General features: G+C 52.1%; 1 protein-coding gene across 3 annotated transcripts in view; it reads left to right on the forward strand.

Annotated features, from left to right (window-relative positions):
* LOC149353663 (LIM domain only protein 3) overlaps positions 1-17,429 on the forward strand; it is a 170,277-nt gene that overhangs the window by 135,128 nt on the left and 17,720 nt on the right. For all 3 annotated transcript variants that reach the window (XM_089582707.1, XM_089582706.1, XM_089582705.1), the window contains exon 3: positions 4,450-4,796. In XM_089582707.1, the coding sequence (XP_089438833.1) occupies positions 4,450-4,796 (347 nt within the window). The remainder of the gene's footprint in view (positions 1-4,449; positions 4,797-17,429) is intronic.

The raw sequence follows: 17,429 nt of genomic DNA on the forward strand, positions 1-17,429 counted from the left end.
GGCCGCGCACCCCTCTCTGACTCTAAGTCGTTTAGCTTTCGTGTTTGCTCGGCAATTTCTTTCTCCGGCATCTTACATGAGTTGAGCTTCCGACGTTTTGAAAACTTCCCGTTCGGGCACTGGCATTACTGCCATCGGGCAGTGAGAGCATGGTTCAGGGTGGATGATTCCACAAAGGCAGTTAACTGTGTGCGCTCGGCTTAACGTCGTAAGCACTTAACGATCCTGATGTCTGTTGTCCTGTTGCATTCTGCCAACATCATGTGATTGACCGCTAGATGTCACGCTGTTTGTTTACGACCGCGAACGTGCGCCTTACGTGCGCTCTTCCGGCCCACTCCAATGGTCTCGTATCTTCTGTTCGAGCCACTTGAACGACTCATCTTATCGACGCGGAGTTCGCGCCACAAGAAACGTGGCTCCGTTTTCGTCGTAGTAGTTTTGTGCACTCAAAGTGGACTGCAACGGCAAGGGATCAGGTTACAACACCATTAGCACGCGACCGTACACTCGTGAAATGAATCCCAGAAGTGATTGTATGATGTGGTCCTTGCTCCATATGGGAACGTAAGTCCGGTAGCCCAACAGCTGTAGGAATGATAGGAATAGGGAACCCCTGCAGTATTATAAGAGATGTTGGTGGAAGGTTGTCAAAAGCATGCTCCCGGCTGTTGCCTGAAAATCATTGGTGGAAACAGAACAATAGCATGCATGCGGGCACATTTATTTATTTATTCAAAATACCCCCAAAGGCCCTCATTTGAGGGTATTAAATGGGGGGGGGGGGGGGGGGGGGGGGGGAGTAAGTACAAAGCATTGTTATAAAGTTAAAAATATTGCACTAACATAAAATAGAAATCACAAAATATTAATCATAAATAGGCATAAACATGCTCGACTTAAAAAATTCTAAGCTAAACTAGGACAAAAATAAGGGAAGACAAAATTTATGAAACTTGCTTTAGTGCAAACCGACTTAGTTTTGTGTGTTTTACAGATTGTCATGCGGCGATAACTCTTTCATAGCGGTGCAGGGAAACAGTATATGGCCACGGAACTCCAACAAACGCACCAGACCGCCAAGCAATACTATCGCTGCATGGTTGTTTGCAGTGATCATTGCATTCGGTCGCGATTCAGCCTTTCCGCTCAAGAGCACTCGCACCGTCTCACTTGTTTTATTTAAAGCGGTCTGTTGGCAGTGTTAATTTCTTGTTTGAATTCGGGCAGTTTAGGGTCTCGTCTTGAAGAAAGCATCCGGTTTCCCCATAACAAAATTCCCCGATTGGTCTGTTCGGAGAAAACGTCATCAAGGTCACGTAAACGTACAGGAACCAATCGCCAAATTTGAAATTCCGAAGGACCCCCAAAAGATGGCAGTTGACCGACCTCCAAAAAACATGCCACTTAATTTGGCACTTGGCCCATGCTAAGAATTTGGCAGGTGGGCACCCCCCCCCCCCCCCAAAAAAAAAAAAAAATAACACTTGGCCCACCTTCGAAACTTGGCAGTTGGCCCATCCCAAAAATTTGGCTGTTGGCCCACTTCCAAATTGGACTTGGTCCACCCCAAAAGTTGGCCAGTCCCCAAATTTTGCCTACTGGCCACCTGCGTAATTTCGCAGTTGGCCCGACCCCAAAGCATTTCCCACTTAGCCCCCCACCAAAATTTGGTACTTTGCCCACCTCCCAGAACTTTAGTGTTGGTCCTGCTAAAAAATTTGGCAATTGGCCTACCCTCAAAATTTGTTACTTGGCCCACCCCTAAAATTTGGCTGTTGGCCTACCCCCAAGATTTGGCAGTCGGCCCACCTGACATGGGTTAAGCTGCTATAGTGGGTGGACTTGCGGTTTGGCCGCGATAAGGTGGCGTCATATGAAAAGAGCGGGAATATCTGGTTTCAACCTGTTTTGTGAGGAAAAGGTGGCGTGATGTGAAAATGGCGGGAAAATTTGGTTTCAAGCGGTTCTTGGCAGGAAACGGTGGTTTATCGGCTGGGGCTCACAGATAGGGAGGTCGCATGTCAGTGTTTCGCTGAAGTGGTTCTTTCTGTTTCTGTCTACACAAAATAGCGATGTAAGGGCACACAATTTAATCGCAGGAACGACATTGGCATTACAGCGTAGACGGTTAAACCAAACACTTACATTTTGAAAGCACTCGGAAAGACAGACAAGAGAAGTGGACGACACAAACGGGACATACAAAGTGTTCGCCCTGTCCACTTCTCTTGTCTTTGTCTTTCCGAGCGGTTTCAAAATTTAGGATGCTATACCAACGAGCCCAGCAGACAACTTTGTTAGACCGAACACTTAAATGCTGTCATATTTCCTTCGTTAAGCAATCGTTAAAAAGGCCCCCCATTTTTTTTTCTGTAGCACATTTCGGTGGCCCTTCATGCCTAGCTGTCCCTTCACCGTGATTTCGGCAGTCTCCTTGTTTAATTGATGCAACACTGCATGGAAAGCATTCTGCTTGATGCAGTATTACCGTGCCCAAGGTGGGGAGCTCTGTACTTAATAAGAACGCGAACACAAGTGTTAAGGCCAGGCTAACTAAACCGTACGCATGGTTACGCGTCGCACGCTTTGTGTTAGGGAATTTTGCGTGCATCGAAACGATATATCTAACTGAAGTTGATGTGCCTGAGAGCAGATTATGCCCCCTTTTGTTTTGTTCGTACGTGAAATGCATGTCTAAAAACCCGCTCCTACTTAAACCCCAGAGGTCCGAGCATTGGCGGTTTTTCACAGGGCAGGTAGCCGCTGGCGCATCAGGATAACCAGAGTGGATTGCCGGGGAATGGAAGAGCAGTCGAAGAACTGTCTGCGGTAATGAAGAGGGGGAATCAGCAAGGATAGTGCGGCCGCGGTTGAGCGAAGGATTGGGGTATCTGAACATTCTGGGAGCGGCATTCGCCATTGGGCCTAATCCGGATGCTACTAATGACTTTGACGATGGTTCACTTTTAAACAGTGCCGTCTGCCACTTCATAAAACTGACTCTGAGAACAAATTGAAGTTGGCATGTACCGATTGATCAACGCGTTGTAATTACAAAGACGATACTGCCACCCAGAACGGAGATTTTACAAGCTAACAAATCCAAAGGGGAAGTACAGGTATCTCCACCATCGGCAATTTTCTCATGTCGAGCTGCGGTTACAGTGGCTAGAATTGGCCAATTCTAGCCACTGTACTGCGGTGTAGTTAATGCAGCTGCTTTCGCGGATCCTCGAGTCTATGTTGCACCACCATTCACTTCGAAACAGCGGTCACGGAGTCCTTTTAGGTCCTAGTGTCACGAGTTCTACTGGTATTCCATGACTACAGCGCACCGAACGGGACAAGAAGGAGTACACAGGCAGAGACACAACACAGCGCTGCTGTTGTCGGCGCTGTGTTGTGTCTCTGCCTGTGTCCCCCTTCTTGTCCTGTTCGGTGCGCTGTAGTCATGGAATATCGGAACCAACTCGCCCAGCAACTTACCTTGTCAGAGTTCTACTGGAGTGGTGGGGAAGAAATGTGTTACATATTAGTTCGAGAGCACTAGTTCACGAAGTCTGACCGGCTCAGCGAGTTTGTGTGAAGCTTGACCTTGACAGTGACCTTGCAAAACCTAGCGTAACAAAAGCCCATGCAGAAATAAAATAAACATTGCCGCGACTGGGTTTCGAACCCGCGACGGCGCGAACAGATCAGCCTTGCTGGCCACCGCACGAGGGCACTATCCTATCGGCGCGTACGATCACGCGTCGTGTTAAACTGCAACACACACTCGCGCTGTGCATTGCACTTCGTCGTCTTCATCCACTTCCATCTGCGGAACGAACAGATCAGATCAGCTTAACTTCTATCAGAGCTTAACCTGAGTCTAATACCCAGACTTGCCAGCGAGCCAGAAAAGCAAAACCATGGGCCAAAGAGGCTAAACACATGCTTTCGCACGTCAACTCAGTTTGGTACTTGGTAGGAAGACAGCGCAAAAAACGACAACCACAGGGGAGGACAAGACACAGAAGAACGCTCAAGGCCTCTTCTTTTGTGTCTTGTCCTCCCCTGTCGTTGTCGTTTTTTGCGCTGTCTTCCTACCAAGTATGAATTACCCAACTACCCCAGCACCATGTTTTATTGAAGTAGAACTCAGTTTAGCTACGTAACCCCCCCCCCCCCCCCCCCCCCCACACACACACACACACACACACACACCACTTTGTCCACATCGAATTTTCTCATCAGTGAATGGGACTTTTGCTGCCGCAGAGCCACGAATAGCCACGGAAGAGATTTTTGCTGAGAATAAAAATTGGACAGAGTTGTCCTCAGCGCCCCTTCAAGTTCGACGCCAGCGTAAAGTAAAACCGCGCACCATTGCCGGCGGTATAGTGGCGAGCATGGTCAGCGTGAGGGTACCGTGTGTTGAGCCGGGGTCCCTCCCTCCTCGTCCAGGTGGCGGGCTCCGCGGGCGGCCAGGGCGTGCCGGGCCCGGCGTGCGGCGGCGGCGGCGGCGGGCCTCCGTGCGGCGGCGGGGGCCCCCCATGCGGAGCCCCCCCGGGAGACGTGGGCCAGCAGCACCCGCTCTACCAGCAGCAGCAGAGCGCCTACGAGGACGCCCAGGGCCGCTGCTGCGCCGGGTGCGGGGCCAAGATCCTCGACCGGTACCTGCTGCACGCGCTGGACCGCTACTGGCACAACGGCTGCCTCAAGTGCTCCTGCTGCCAGGCCACGCTGGCCGACATCGGCGCCTCCTGCTTCGCAAAGGCCGGCATGATCCTCTGCCGCAACGACTACATCAGGTATAGTCGCACTACTCTCCTCCCGTGGCTGTCTAGTGCAAGGGGCGTGTTCTTAAGCTCCGTAATTGGGTAACCAGCTTGCATACTTCATCTGTTTTCTAATGTCCGTCACCACTGGTATTACAGCGCCGCAGAAGCCATCGCGATATGTCATGAAGCGTAGTTTTGAAAATTCTGGCTAATCTTCGCTGAAGCAACCGGTGTAGGAAGTAAGCACCGACGTCACAGTGGCCGCCATTTTGTGGTGCATGTAGCACAGCGAAAGTCTTCATATCTAATCGGCTTATCGAAGCCTACTCAGGCTTGCACTGCTCGAGCTGCGCGCTGTACCACAAGATGGCGCTCATGACGTCTCCTGAAGACCTGTGTTACAGTTGTGTCAGAAAATAGGTTCTGTTCATGCTTCCTTTATTTCGTTAGTATTACTGCCACGTTTTTCTTTTTTTCTTTTTTTTTCTTTCTTTTTTTTAGTTTTGCCGGTATGCTGTTATGTTGTCTGCATATTTTCCCTGTACAACTTCTATCTATTTTTGGGGAGGCGAGAGCTCGTCAAGCTACACCCCTAGCTTTTTCTCTCTGCCTCCCTCATCCTTGTGATGAAAAATAAAGGCATTATTATTATTATTACCTCGGATACTCTGCCTAAATGATGATGATGACTTGGCAGCGCAACCAATTAGCCCCAATTGCCTCTCTCAACCAGTTCAACCAGTGCCATATGACACTCTGTGACACTCACGTGCGCGCTCCTACTTACAGCGTAAAAAAAATGACAATGTTTACAGCATTGTTATACAGTGCGAAAGCACGGCGTACCGTGGTCATAACCGCCGCACTTGTGCCACGTAGAAGACGATGATGAGTGGCCAGTGCCGCGGGACGGAGCGCTCGCGCTAGGCCAGGCTTGGCGCAAGGCTCGCGCTCTCAGCCGCACGAGGAGGCGACCATTTTTCTAGGCTGTGAACCTCCGGATTAGTGCTGTCGTACTAAAATATCTCAGCAATCTCAGCGTAGTTCGGTCTTCAACAAGAGCGTGGTTTTAAACGGATTTGGCATTAGCCAGCGAAAGGTGTGCAGCGCGCTTAATCTTCTTTGGTTGCGTTTCATTCATTTATTTTTATGCTCCGTTTGGGCAATAACCCGCTGATAAGCTTTATGAAAGAGATGTTCAATGAGTTTTGCCTCCTGTCTTTCCAACCCTTTATCCAACACTGAAATTGAAAGATGTTTTATTCATATACGAGTATACAATGCCCTCCTACCCGGGAGCGCACCACTCTTGCACATTATCCCATTCACCAGCCGCAATGCATTTCGGTAAATGGTGCACTAGTCTCTGAAAGCGTTCGCAGAAGAGTGAGGGCGTCTGTTCTGCTCCAATCACCTTACAGCCCGGACATCACGCCATCGGTCTTCGAGATGCTTCTCAGGATCATGGACTCGTGCACCGTTGGCGGAAAATCTGTCAGCTGTATCGAAAAGTGATGTACTATTAGGAAAAAAGGACGTACGAAACTTGCACTTGAATTCGGCATCTTTCAATTCCATCTCTTAATAGAAAAAGTTGCCATCCCAGAGAGTCAAAGCCTGTCGAATGCCCCGCGTACGCCCGCGCTGCCTCCTGGAAACCCTGGCGACCGGGAAGCTACGCTGTGCCGTCGCTTGGCCTTGCAGCTGCTAGGCTTGCCTCGAACCCTTCTCATTAACGCCAGCTTTCTCTTAAACTCCGCTTTCTCCCCAGAGATCCCCGAAAACTTCGGCCAGCGCGTTTCCGGCCTCGTCGGCATGCTTGCGTAGCTGCGCGCGTACACGGCAGCCATTAAAGCGAAACTAAACTGCGCCTGCCAGCTCCCCTTGCCGGCATGGCTCTATGAGGTGCCGCACTCTGTTTCTCTTCGTCTCATTTTCCTGCGCTCGCGCGCGTGCGTTGCGGCTCGGCGGAAAGGAAGGACGTATGGCGCTCGCGCGCTCAGGATAGCGAGAGAGAGAGAGAGGGAAAACGCAATCTCATTTTCCAGAGTGGCCCGACTTAATGCCTGCAAGCGACGCGCACATGCGGTGAGCCGTTCGAAGGGCGCTGGAGGTATGCGAGCGAAGCGTGCGGTGGCGTGAAGAAACAAGGAAACGAAAGCGAGAAGGGTAAAGTTGAAGGCCTTCGGAGCGGAGAAGGAGGAGAGGAGCAGGAGGTCCTCCCGCCGCGCCTTCACAATTCGTCTCGGGCGGTGCTCGGCGGCGCTGGGCTGTCGCGGAGAGTTATGTCTACGGCCCGGGCTCGCGGCGGCGGCCTCGGCCCTAACGGACCGCGCGGCCGCCGCGGTCGCTTCTAGGTGCGCGCCGCGAAATGAGGTGAGATTCAGCGCTGCGGGGCGATTACGGGCGAGCCGGAGCGGCCGCCTGGTTTGGCGCGCCGGGGGGAAACCATAACGCGCGCGGGATGCTGCGGTCCTCCCATAAAGGGAAATTGCGCCTGCTTTCGCCTGAAATATGCAGGCTCAACCGCGGAGCCTCCATGGCACTTAAGCGAACACGAGCAGTTAGCGTCTTTGTATTAGTTTAGTGCGTCTGCGGTTCCCTGCTTTTGCTTTCAGTCCCCCCCCCCCCCCCCCGCTTTTTTTTTTTGCTTGGATTGACCTTACCGAAAACTAATTGCTCGGACGCTTCTGCAGACTTCCGTCATTTGTATTCGCCGAAGTAAAGGGCGCATAGTATTCTTTTGCTGCCGGTACCAATCGGAGCCAGCGTCTTCGCAGTAGCCGTTATTGGACAATATTGTATTTTTTTCGTAGCGCTGGCGTATTAACGTGGACGTGTACTTGACCAGCCGGATGCCTGCAGCGCATGCGCACCAGCCTTGAAGGCGCGGCAGAAAGCGCTGCGACCCCGACGAGCACGAGGCAGGCAGAAGATAATTGAATGAAGCTACGTGTATTGTCAGCGGTTGGCCTCCGCCATCTTTATTACTTTTCTTTTGTCGCCTCGTCTAATTTTACCGACGGGGCCTATGGCCGCTGTTTCCCATCTTTTCTTTTTTTGCCTTTCACTTCTCTACCCCAGCTTGCTCCAGCTCGCAGGTTTGTCGCCCTCATTCTTTCCGCCCGATGAGTCGTCGCATTTTCTCAGCTTTCCTTCTATTCTTTCGTTTCTTTTTAGTCTCATTTCCTCCCAAACTACCCCTCCCCCCGCCTCCCACACATCATCTTTTTATTTTTATTTATTTTTTATTTTTTTTTTGGGGGGGTCCGTCAACTTGTCCGTGCGGCGTAGTCGTCGTCGTCGTCGACTGTCGCTCTCTCCCCCTCGTCCCGGGGATCGCGAGGGACGGCAGACGAGGCGAGACGAGACGCGCGGCCAATGGCGCGAGCGCGTCGCGTTGATTAAAATTGCCCCCGAATGAAAATGCGTTCACGCGCGCTCGGCGAGAAGGGCGCACGCGCTGCGAGCGAACGGGATTACGGCCGAGCTGCTGCTGCGGCGGCCGAGAAGCAGCAAGAGGGAGGCACGAGCGGCGAAGAGCAGCGCTTCTCGAGAGGGAAGCCTCCTCCCTCCCTTCGTTGTCCTGCTGCTTTAATATATATCGCTGGGCGCGAAAGCGGCTGAATTTCTGCAACGAATTGCGGCTATTAGCTCGCGCTTCTCTGCCAGCCGCTGTCCTCCTCAAAAGTTATCCTCGGCGGTTTTTTTGTTTTTCTTTCGTCATAAATTCTCGAGTTCGTCCTTTTCGCGCGCGCGTGTGTGTTTGTTTTCCAGTTTTTTCGAGGAAGAAATGATGGGGGGGGGGGGGGGGGGGGTGCTTTATGCGCCGTTAATAGGAGGGGCACCCCCCCCCCCCCCTTTTTCTAACGATTTTTTTTTTTGTGCGGTGTAATATTTTCGGTTAGGGCTTTTCCCGCAGCTCAGCTTTAGTTTGCCTTGGCTTTCTCAACACTGGGTCGTTTTGAGCGGCCTTTTGCGCTGGGATCAGTGAAATTAAGGCTTACAAAATGGCACCATGTACTTTGGTGCGGTGTAGTTTTTGATGCGTGATGCCCTCTTTTTCTGGGCTGTCTTGAGATGTTCGGCAGAATTTTCTTGACTTCATCGTAGGCTGCCTTTTCCGCAGTGAGTCCTTTCGGAAGAGCGATCGGCGATAACTTATACTGCCGTGAGAAAACTCAAGTGCACTGTTTCCCACATTCGCCTTTTCGTTGCTTTGGAATAAATTGCTCTTTTATTTTCCTGATGTTTTTTGGAAGAGATTTTCTCGAAATCGCTTATTATAGCCTAGAAAGGAACAGTTGTGGTTTTTTCGAGGCGCAATCATGTCGGCGCTAACATTCTCTACTGTAATGAAGCGTCATGTCAGAGCTAGTTCGATGGAGAACGTGTTCAGTCGAGCTGTACATGGACTCTAATTGGTCTGGAATTGTTTATCACTCGTAGCGGCGCCCCTTTTTCAGCGTCGCGAGTGACGAATTCTGTGTTGGCGTATGCGTAGAAACGATGTGGCGTCTTGTGTGATCCAGGCTTTATAGCAGTGTTAACTGGGATCGCTTAAGCGGCATTGGAAGGTTATGGTTTACGGATATCGTGGCGTCGGGGTCATAAGTCGCCGAAAGAATTCTCGATTTCACTGTTAACTTATTGCCGCGTTCGGCAGTGTCGACGCCATTTGCGTGGATGGGGCATCCCATCTGGTATGCGAACTGTTGCAACGTTAAACGCGCACTATGCATAAAACTGCTTGTTAAGGGGGGTTGCCAGAGCTGTAGACGACTCGGATTTTTAATTAACTCTATCAAATCAGAAAAGTGCGTCATCCAAATTTGGTATTGAAAAAACAAGACTGTCGTATGCCACCTCTGCGTCAAATTCCAGCGCGAATAAGCGAACGGTTTACCTGAGAGAAGAATTTTACTGTGAGCGTTTAGCGTTTCAACACTCTATACAGCTCTCGCAGAGGTATAGTTAGCCCGACTACCCCCTGTGAAAATAAATTGGCCTCTCCAGTGCCGTGAATTGGTACTGTATTGCGGAATGGGCATGCAGTGGAATCACGGCAGCTATTTGGGACCGAGTTTGGCGCCACATACGTCATGGCGTGGGCTCTGGTGCAATGAACACCCGTCGTCCTTCTGCTGGCCGGACGGGCAGCAGGAGCCGCCGCTCTGGCGAACGGCCATACCGAGCGGGAATGAAAAGGACGTGGTACAAAGCGAGCAGCAGCGCATCATGGCCGTTCTAAAGGCCCCACCGGGCGGCGAACTTCTTATAGAGATGCAAATACGGGGAGAAAATAATAAGAGGTGGATGGACAGACACACACGCCAAGATTGCGCGCCTCTGTGCGTGCGTGCGTGGTGTGTGTGTGTATGTGCGCATGCCTGTGAGCGCGGGAGGAAGGAAACACGGGGAAGTTGGGTCGTGGGCTTTCTCTATATTTTTTTTTGTACGTCCCGAAACGACCGCGCCGAGGGCTTTTCTCCCGGGCGCAGCATCAGTCTTTCCGAGTGGGCTGCCTTGTTGCTCGCGCACAGTGCGGCACCACTGCGCGGGATGTAGGACTTGATTTGTTGTGCTCGTGTCGTGTTCGGACGCCGTTTCCAATAGGCTCGGATGTATGCCCGCCAGAGGGACTGGATGGCGCGTGACTTTTTTGTCTTCTCTCGCGCGCGTTTCAACGAGGACTGGCTTTTTGTCTTTGCCTTATGGGTTTTTTATATTATTGTTGTCATTATTCTGCTGCTGTCCGCGAGGAGGAGTGGCTTCGAGAAGTGTCTCAACTTGTAATGTCCGTAGTAGGGCGCGTTGGAAGAAATTCATCGCGCTTCTGCTGCCGAGACATTGTAAAGACGCCGGATGCGGCGAACTGTCTTCTTTTTTTTTTTCGACGTGGGCTTTTTTTTTAAATCCTTGGTGATCAAACGGTCCGTATGCCCCGTACCAGGTCTGGTCTATCACAGACTCCTGTTCAGGCAACGAAGTATATTGTGGCAGCATGATAACTTCTGCTTGTGGTTGTGGTAAAAAATCTGTTAAGGACAGCTCAGCCCTCTTCAGGGTTATGTTGCGGCTGCGCACATAGAAATATTACCGTGGCATGTTACGCGCTAATGCTGAGTTAACCATGAGGTCGCATTAGCTAGCAGATATACGTGCACCAGCGCTCACATGCAGTCACTGCAGAAGCATGGGGTACGCGGAGAACAGTAATTACATTATCCCGCAGAGTCGTGCTTAACGAGTAGGTAGGCGTAGAACCAGATAAGCGTCATTCATAAGTGTTGCAACTCGTAGACCGACCTGCTGCAGTGCGTGTTGCTGGCACCTGGAGGCATGAGAGGAGTGGTCGCCTCTCAAAGCTCTGCTACCTTGAGTCACTGGGCGTTGTCTGCATAGCGCTCTTTGTGGTAGTTTATGATACCGCAAAGAGCGTTATGCAGACGAGACCCAGTGATGCAAGCCCGCACTCTGCAAAACCTAGCTCGACACAATAAGATTTGGCCCGCGGAATACCCAACAAAGTCATGCTCTGCCTGCGGAGAGATTTCCGACATTCTGCACATGGTTTGGAACTGCCTCGAGCAACGTAAAGCGTACCTTTTATAGGAACTCAGCCATGAGCAGAGGGAGGTGAAGCTGGCTCACACAGAGCTCCCCCTTCAGCGCCAGCTGATCGGTCAGGCCTGCAGGGCCGCATTCGCCAATGGTTTCCCGGACCTGGGTGAACCATTCGCGTAATTACTTTTTATTAATAAAGTCTATTCTCTCTCTCTCTCGCTGTCTGCATAGTGCTGCTGTGAAGCCCTGCAAACTTGCAAAGCACGAAAACCAGCTTGAAGGCCGTCCTAGCTAAATGAGCTAGAAATTAGGGAAAAGGAATTATAGCGCGGCGCCCTCTGCTGCAGTGCATCCCATGTTACGGAGGTGGTACCCGCACTAACGGAAGAAAAACAAGCTCAGGGAGGTGGCCTTCGAATCTACCTGTCTTTAACATCAGTTTTCATCCCAGAGTTCGCTTCTGAGCAGCTACGCAAACTACTGGCGTATTCCATCGGCAATCCCGAGCAAGGTTTCTTGCTCCGCTAATCCGACGATCATGTTTGAGTGGGCGATTTGGATTCAGACCCTGAGTTCCTACTGGACCGCGACAGATATTGGACCCCTTCGCGGATTCAGGAAGAGGCTCCGCCAATTGGAATGCTCCATAATGAAACTGCGATCATGGTGCAAGTGTGACCCATCAGGAAAGGCTGATGTATGCAACTCACTTCATGACTGTGTGCGCAGTCTCTCTCTCTCTGTCTCGTTGTCCTGTGCTTCCAGTTGACTTGCTGTGCGAGAAGCACATTGGCTGGGTTACTTGTACTGGACAGCGAGCATCAGCTGTTCGAAGAAGGGTACTTTTGATTACCATGCTAAGAAAAGCAGCATGAACTCTGGGGTTGCCGGCCCCCACTTAGAGCTGAAGAAAGTGCTTCCTCATCATTTCCAGACCGTTTCGCAACCTGGCTGCTGAGAGGTATAAGTCGCTATGGGATGAATGTGAAAATGGCGGCTTGGAATCAACCGCATTTCATTGAAATTCCTTCATCTTACTGCCGTTTTTGGCAGAGAAACACAGTCACCGTGCATTGAAAGGACTTTTGGGTTGCATTAATGGTTTGTCAATGACAAACTGATTTATCTTCGCCCGGTTGATGCGCTCTAAGTAATTCGCATGGCGCCCTATTGACCATAAGGGCAGCCGCCGTTGGACTGATGTTCGTTTTCGTGGGAAGTCAGCGACTCAAGACATCGTCGATGCGTTTGTGCTTCTCGCCAGACTGTTTTCGTTCTGGCAGCTTTAGTGCTAAAACTGACGACGGCTCCCTGAAGAATCCTCGCTAAAGAATCCTCACTACAGTCCTGTCTCCGGCGTCCGTGTACGCGTTTTTCTAAGATTCGTTCCCGTGGCAGGCCCGCACCGCGACACGCGGCTGCTGCTCGTGGTGCGACGCAGCTGGACGACCCGCGGCGCACCTCCGGGGCTGCTGAGCGAGACGACCGGGGCGTTTTCGCGGAACCGCGGCCAATTAGAACTGTAACAAGACACGACGCGCAGCACAGGCCGCCATGGGAGAATCTCCGGGCATTTTACGACCGCGGGGCGATGCTGCAGGCCTCCCTGGCGCTGCCTTTTCACTGTATGCATGGCCTGGTGGGAAACCACTTCGAACAGAAAGGAGGCGTGCATTTGGGAGGAGGGGGGGCCAAAGAGACGAGCGCCGTGGGCTTCTTCCCGCTCCGGTCGGTTTGTTTTGTTTCGTCCCTCGCTGCTGCTGCTGCTGATGGAAGGGGCCAGCTGATGACAGACACTGGCCGGATTGCCCCGCAGCCCTCGGGCTTCCCTCGGCGAGCATTTTCGGCGAAAAACGAGCCTTCTCGGAAAAGAGCAGTTCGTGCCCCTTCCTGGCTCTCGTTGCTGCCACGGCTGCCGTCGACTCGTTAAGCGTCCCAGGGAAAGACCGAATAAGGGAGAGGGGGGTAGAAGATGCAGGAGGGCGGTGCTGATTTGCGGACGTTGTGTCGCGACGCCGTCTTGGACATGTTGCGGCCACGTCTTTTCACGTGGCTGGCGCTGGACTGCGGTATAAATCCTGCCTTTACGCGCTCGCTGGCTCGCTCTGCTCGGAGACGAGTAGCCGCCATTCGAGTGCCGAGACAAAAGTGCCGCTGATTCGCTCGCGGAATACTTGGCACTGGCCTGGCCTAGCGCCACACCATAGTCACGCTGCGTAGCCCGCCGGTGTGTCGCGGTGTTACCGTTGACGAACAACAAAGTCGGGCAATTAGTGTAACAAGGCTTCGCAATGGGAAATTTTAGCCGTAAAGTTTCCTCGTTGTTCGTATTCGATTAAGCTACGCCGCCCTGTGAAAAAACGAGTTATCGAGGAGAAAAAAAAAGCGAGAGAGAGAGAAGTCGAACGGCCGGCGCTTAATTGCGCCGTATCCGGTGTGTCGGGCTTCAGTGTTTGGTGGCATTTTGACCGCTGCCTCCCTCCCCGACGTCTAACGACGACGTGCTCCTAGACTTCCACAATAATGACGACATCCGAGCCCCCTAGAAGTGCTCTCGCACAACGTCCACTGCGCATGCGCGTGGCGGGTATATGGGACCGCTTCAGCTCCCCTCTGTATTCGGTGTTCCCCGCGCTCTGCGTAGCTATATGCCGGTAGTGTGGTTATGGATGGTGTAGTTGCGGTTGGCCTTTGGTAATAATGAAGCACGCAGCAAATCGATTTTTTTTTTGTTGCTTAGCTGCGCACACATGATCGCCTCGCCACTTAGACTGGGCAGACGAGATGCTCGTTCCACGAGGCGACATTCTTCGTTATCGTACTTAAAAGAAAGAAGAGTGCTTCTTTAGGTTCACTTAATGTGTTTTTTTTTTCTGCCTCCTTTTTTTTCTTTTTCTTCCCCGTTCGCGTTCTCTGGCGCCGCCGTGCTTGCCCAGCTCGCAACATTCTTCTCGCGTCCCTCCTTCTGCGTATTATAATATGATTGGACGCGAAGCAAAGCCGGCGCGAGAAAGACGCGGCGACGCGCGGGGTTTCTCCCGGGACGAAACGGCCATATACATGCGATTATGCCTGCCTTCATAGAAAAAGGACGGATCGTCGATTTGAAGTTCGCTGGGGAAGGGGGGGAGGCTGCAAGGAGGGTGTCGTACGCGCCGGCAATATTTGATACTGCGGGCTCGTCGCCGTCGGCGCTGCTATTTGTTCGCGAATGGGGCGCCGGTGCGGACTCCTTCTGGGCCGACAGTCGTGTTTGGCGGCCCGCGATCGAATTAGCATACGCGCATTCGCGTTTCATTCGTCGTCGGGCCTGTTGGCGGCGCGCTTTTCTCTCCGGCCGCCGCCTCAGCTCTCAATCAGACACGCGACGCCGGACCCCGTCCTGATTTGCATAGATTCGATACACCGCCGTACAAATTAGATTTCAATTGCGTGCGATCGGCTGTGTAACGGGCTTCGATCGGCCGCCGCCTCCGCGGGCGCCGCTGCGCGCTCTTCTTAGCGCTGGAGTTCTTCTTGGAAGACGCCGGGTGCCCGGTGGACTTCGGCCATTTTCCCGCCCGTCAGATTCCCTCCTTCCAGAATCGCGCCAAACTGGTTGTGAGGAATGGGGAGTGGTAGAGACGACTCAGCCTGAGATTATTTGTGATGTATTTGTATAGGGTTTTATGGTATCAATACCGGTCGCCAAAACGCGTGATAGGCGTCGCCTTATGCGACAATTTATGCGCGCGTAATACAGTCCACAGCTACTCTGCAGCGCGCGATGTTTAGGACTGACTAAGGCCAATGTATTTTAAGTAGCGAAGGGAGGAAGACAAAGTAGGCGTGTGACTTCGTTCACATGCCTATATAGGGTTACAGTAACGCGGGTGTTACTCTCGGTGACTTAGTTCGCTCTTGATGGCTCGCTCATGCGTCAGTTTCTTGTGGCAGCCAGAGTATACTGCTTGCGAATTCCTAGCGAATTTGCCGTAACAACGTTGTGCGTTCGTGCCCGGCCAGTTCTGCGGCCGTTTTTCGAAGCTTCTAGTTTAAACCTCCCTTTGTGTCGCGCGATAATGCGTCATTCTATGACAGCGCAAGGGTATACGATTGTCGCTTAGCTTGGGCAACTTGAAGCGCGCCTGAAAACTGAGCCAATGCATTGCCATGCCAGTAGCCAAGCATGCAGCGTGCCATTCGTTAATCATGTTCGTTTATCTCGTTTATCTTTTTGTCTGCGTCAGTGAAGTATCGCGCGTCATTCGTGACAATACTGGTACGCGAACGCATCACTGTCATGCGACAAGCACCCGAGAAACTTTAAGCGAACACTGTAGGGGGGGGGGGGGGGGGGGGGGGGGTGAACTGCGCAAGTTTTTCCAACTTCCTGCCGTTTAGCGCCATTCGAGTCGGCTGCAAAAGCTTACAGAACGCGGCAGCAGTATGACAAAAATCTTGGAGGGCTTGCCGCGTACAGCCTGGCACATGTATGCACTGCACTGGTTGTAAAGGCAAGTCCAGGCATCACCAACCGATTCGAGGCGGCAGAGTTCTCTTTTTCTTGCTTTTTCTTTCTCCCCCAGTCTCCTACAAGCTTTTGCACCCTGGTCTAGCGCGTGCCTTAGGACGGCGGCAGTGTAGCGAGCGTATAATGAAACTGCCGCAGTGCTCCGCACAGACCAGTGTGTGCCAGAGGTGCTCTAGATGCACGGCAGAGGGTTCCACACGCAGGCGGCAGTTTACGCAACATAACGGGATGTTGCTTGTACGCACAGGCTCTTGCGTTTGCGGTCCCGGATGGCGCTGCAAAGGAGCGGGTCTGGGCGCATTCCGATGGTCGTCACGCCTACGTTATGTATGCAAGGATGACTGGAAACCGGCGCGGTTTCTGCTTCGCGGTGGCAGGGTACGGAACGGTGAGGCTCTCGAGAAGGAATAAAATGCTACCTATGTAAAAATTTCGAGGCTGTTGCCGCCCGCTGTAGGCATTATCTTTTGCAGCGCAGTCCTGACCAGGACCGCCTTGTGTCGTGCCGTTTGTGTTTTTCTGTGTGCTTGTCCCCGTGTTCAGTTGATCCCATGCGCGAGTTATGCATTAACTAGCTCAGCTACAACCCCCGCGTGACGACTCTGCTGCAAAAGTTAATGCCATCAGACCCTTGTCGCTCATGTAGGCTTAAATTGAGGACACTTGTGATGATCAACTGGGGGGTAATTTATAAAGTATTGTGGTTTATGGGGTTTAACGTCCCAAAGCGACTCAGACTGTGAGAGACGCCGTAGTGGAGGGCTCCGGAAATTTCGAACACCTGGGGTTCTTTATTGTACACTGACATCGCACAGTACACGGGCCTCTAGAATTTCGCCTCCATCGAAATTCAACCGCCGCGGCCGGGATCGAACCCGCGTCTTTCGGGTCAGCAGCCGAGCGCCATAACCACTGAGCTACCGCGGCGACTATATTGTGTTTATATGTTTATGCGTATGTTGTGCGCGCTCGCAGTTCACAAAAACTTTGTTTTCGTATTGCACTCGGCTGCCTCGCTATTAGGCGTGCATGCAGGCCTTTGAGATGACATTGTTCGGTTGATTTCTAGGAAACGCTGTTTGTATTGAAATCCTGGGGGGAGGGGAGGGGAGAGGGGGGGGGGGCTGTGATGAAGCTCAGCGGCTATATTAGCGAGAGGGAGAAAGGCAGAGTCTTGAGGTGAACTCCTGTAATAACGGAGGCGAGTGCTCCGAAAGTGTTGCAGATTAGCAAGTCGCACCAGGATATTAAGGTGCGTCGTGAAAGGCAGTAGGGAGGTCAGTGTCAGTGCAGCTCTGGTCGACTTGCATGGGCATGGCTCGCACACCGCACGGTGCAGACACTGCCGTTGACCCGCACTTGCGGTGCTCACTGATAACCGGCGCGCGAGCGAAGTTTTTTGAATGCCACATTTTCTAGCTTTCCAGACTGCAGCGTCAGCGTAAAGTGTGTATTAGTGTATCATTAGGTCCAGAGGTGGCGCGATAATAATGGGGTTATGTGTCCCCCCTGCCGTAACATCTCTCCTCGAGAAATTTGTAGCAAGCAGTCTATCACTTTACGGAAGCAACTATAAAGCTCTG

This window comes from Amblyomma mixtum, chromosome 3 (genome assembly GCF_055824585.1).
Source record: "Amblyomma mixtum isolate Tamu chromosome 3, ASM5582458v1, whole genome shotgun sequence".
NCBI classification, from domain to species: Eukaryota; Metazoa; Arthropoda; class Arachnida; order Ixodida; family Ixodidae; genus Amblyomma; species Amblyomma mixtum.